The sequence below is a fragment of the Cicer arietinum genome, chromosome 5 (genome assembly GCF_000331145.2).
Source record: "Cicer arietinum cultivar CDC Frontier isolate Library 1 chromosome 5, Cicar.CDCFrontier_v2.0, whole genome shotgun sequence".
In the NCBI taxonomy this organism is placed as follows: Eukaryota; Viridiplantae; Streptophyta; class Magnoliopsida; order Fabales; family Fabaceae; genus Cicer; species Cicer arietinum.
In genome coordinates, this window is record NC_021164.2 from 78,267,532 (window position 1) to 78,268,954 (window position 1,423).

The 1,423-nt window shown below is 36.5% G+C and overlaps 1 protein-coding gene across 1 annotated transcript; it reads left to right on the top strand.

Moving 5' to 3' along the window:
* The first annotated feature begins 321 nt into the window (after window positions 1–321).
* LOC101506865 (AT-hook motif nuclear-localized protein 27-like) lies at window positions 322–969 on the top strand. Its single transcript, XM_004501056.3, has one exon. The coding sequence runs from the start codon at window positions 322–324 to the stop codon at window positions 967–969; it is 648 nt and encodes a 215-aa protein (XP_004501113.1).
* The last annotated feature ends 454 nt before the right edge of the window (window positions 970–1,423 follow it).

Consider the following 1,423-nt stretch of genomic DNA (forward strand, 5'->3'; position numbering starts at 1 on the left):
GTTTATGATTATAAATAAAATGTTGAAAATTAAGTGTGGCTATGAGTAAGTAGCAGCATATTATTATGATTAGTGAAACAAAAATAGGTAGAGAAAGTTGAAGATGATCCATTTTGAGGCAATAAAAAAGAGTAACTGCCGTTGTTTGGAGTGAGTGAGTGAATCTTGTGGGTGGTTGAAAAAGAAAAATAAAACGGAACTTTGGTAATTGTAATCCGTTTCATGAATATTTTTAATTTTGAAAAAAAATAAAAAAAATAATCTCAAGTATTTATATGTAGCAAGGCAGAGCAAAGCAAAGCAAGGCAAAGAAGTGAGAGCATGAGTGAGAGAAAAGAGAACTCATCCTCTGTCGTGAGTCGGCGACCTCGAGGGCGTCCACTTGGGTCTAAGAACAAGTCTAAGGCAGGTATGAATATGATAGTGAAATATGAAAGCCCTTATGCACTTCATTCTCGTGTTATCGAGATCGCTGCTGGATCAGATGTTTTAGAGACTATCTTCAACTATGCTCAACGTCCACCTCAAGGCATCTGCATCCTTGCTGGTGATGGTAAGGTGTCTCATGTTACTCTTCGTCAATCTAATGGGACTATTTTACCCCTCCAGGGTACCTTCCAGATTATTTCCATATCTGGTACTATTCTTCCTCCTTCTATGCCACAGGCTCCTACAGGTTTGTCTGTTTACTTGTCAAGCACCACAGGACAAGTTGTTGGGGGTAGTGTTGTTCCTCCTCTTCTCGCTTCAACTCCTCTGCTTTTGATGGCAGCTTGTTTTGCAGATGCTGAACTTGTTAAGTTACCTTTCCTGCCATCTCATCACCACCCTCCCTCAGCTTCTGCTCATTTGCTCGATGTTATTCCAATCAGGAACACCGATCTCAACTCTCCTTCATCCCCTATCCAACCTGCAACTGCTACTGCAACTGCAACTGCTGATTCACCACCCAAACCTCCTCGCATTTAGATTCTCAGACTACTGATTAGCTTTATTTCAATCAATAATTTGGTGGCTGAATGGAACATTTATTCATATTTTATGCTCTTTTTTCATTCATACATTTATGGCTCTCTTAGTATATAATAAATATATCATTGCTTTTCTATCATGGTAACTTAAGTTTAATCACTACTGGTGCCTATACTTAAACAGTTTATTGAGAATTTTAGTAGATACGACCAAAACAACTAATTGTTTCTAATATTAAAAAAATTAGCAATGTATCTTAATTATCACCATTTAGTTAAATCGATCCTTCAAAGATTCTTATTTTTATTCATTTCAGTTACCCAAATTCCTAAATTTACAAATCATATTATCGTTTTTCCTTGAAAGACCATATGTATCATACACTGATATCACAACTCAAAATGTTACCGTGCAATTAGCAAAATGAATTCCATACAATTGGTTAAACGAT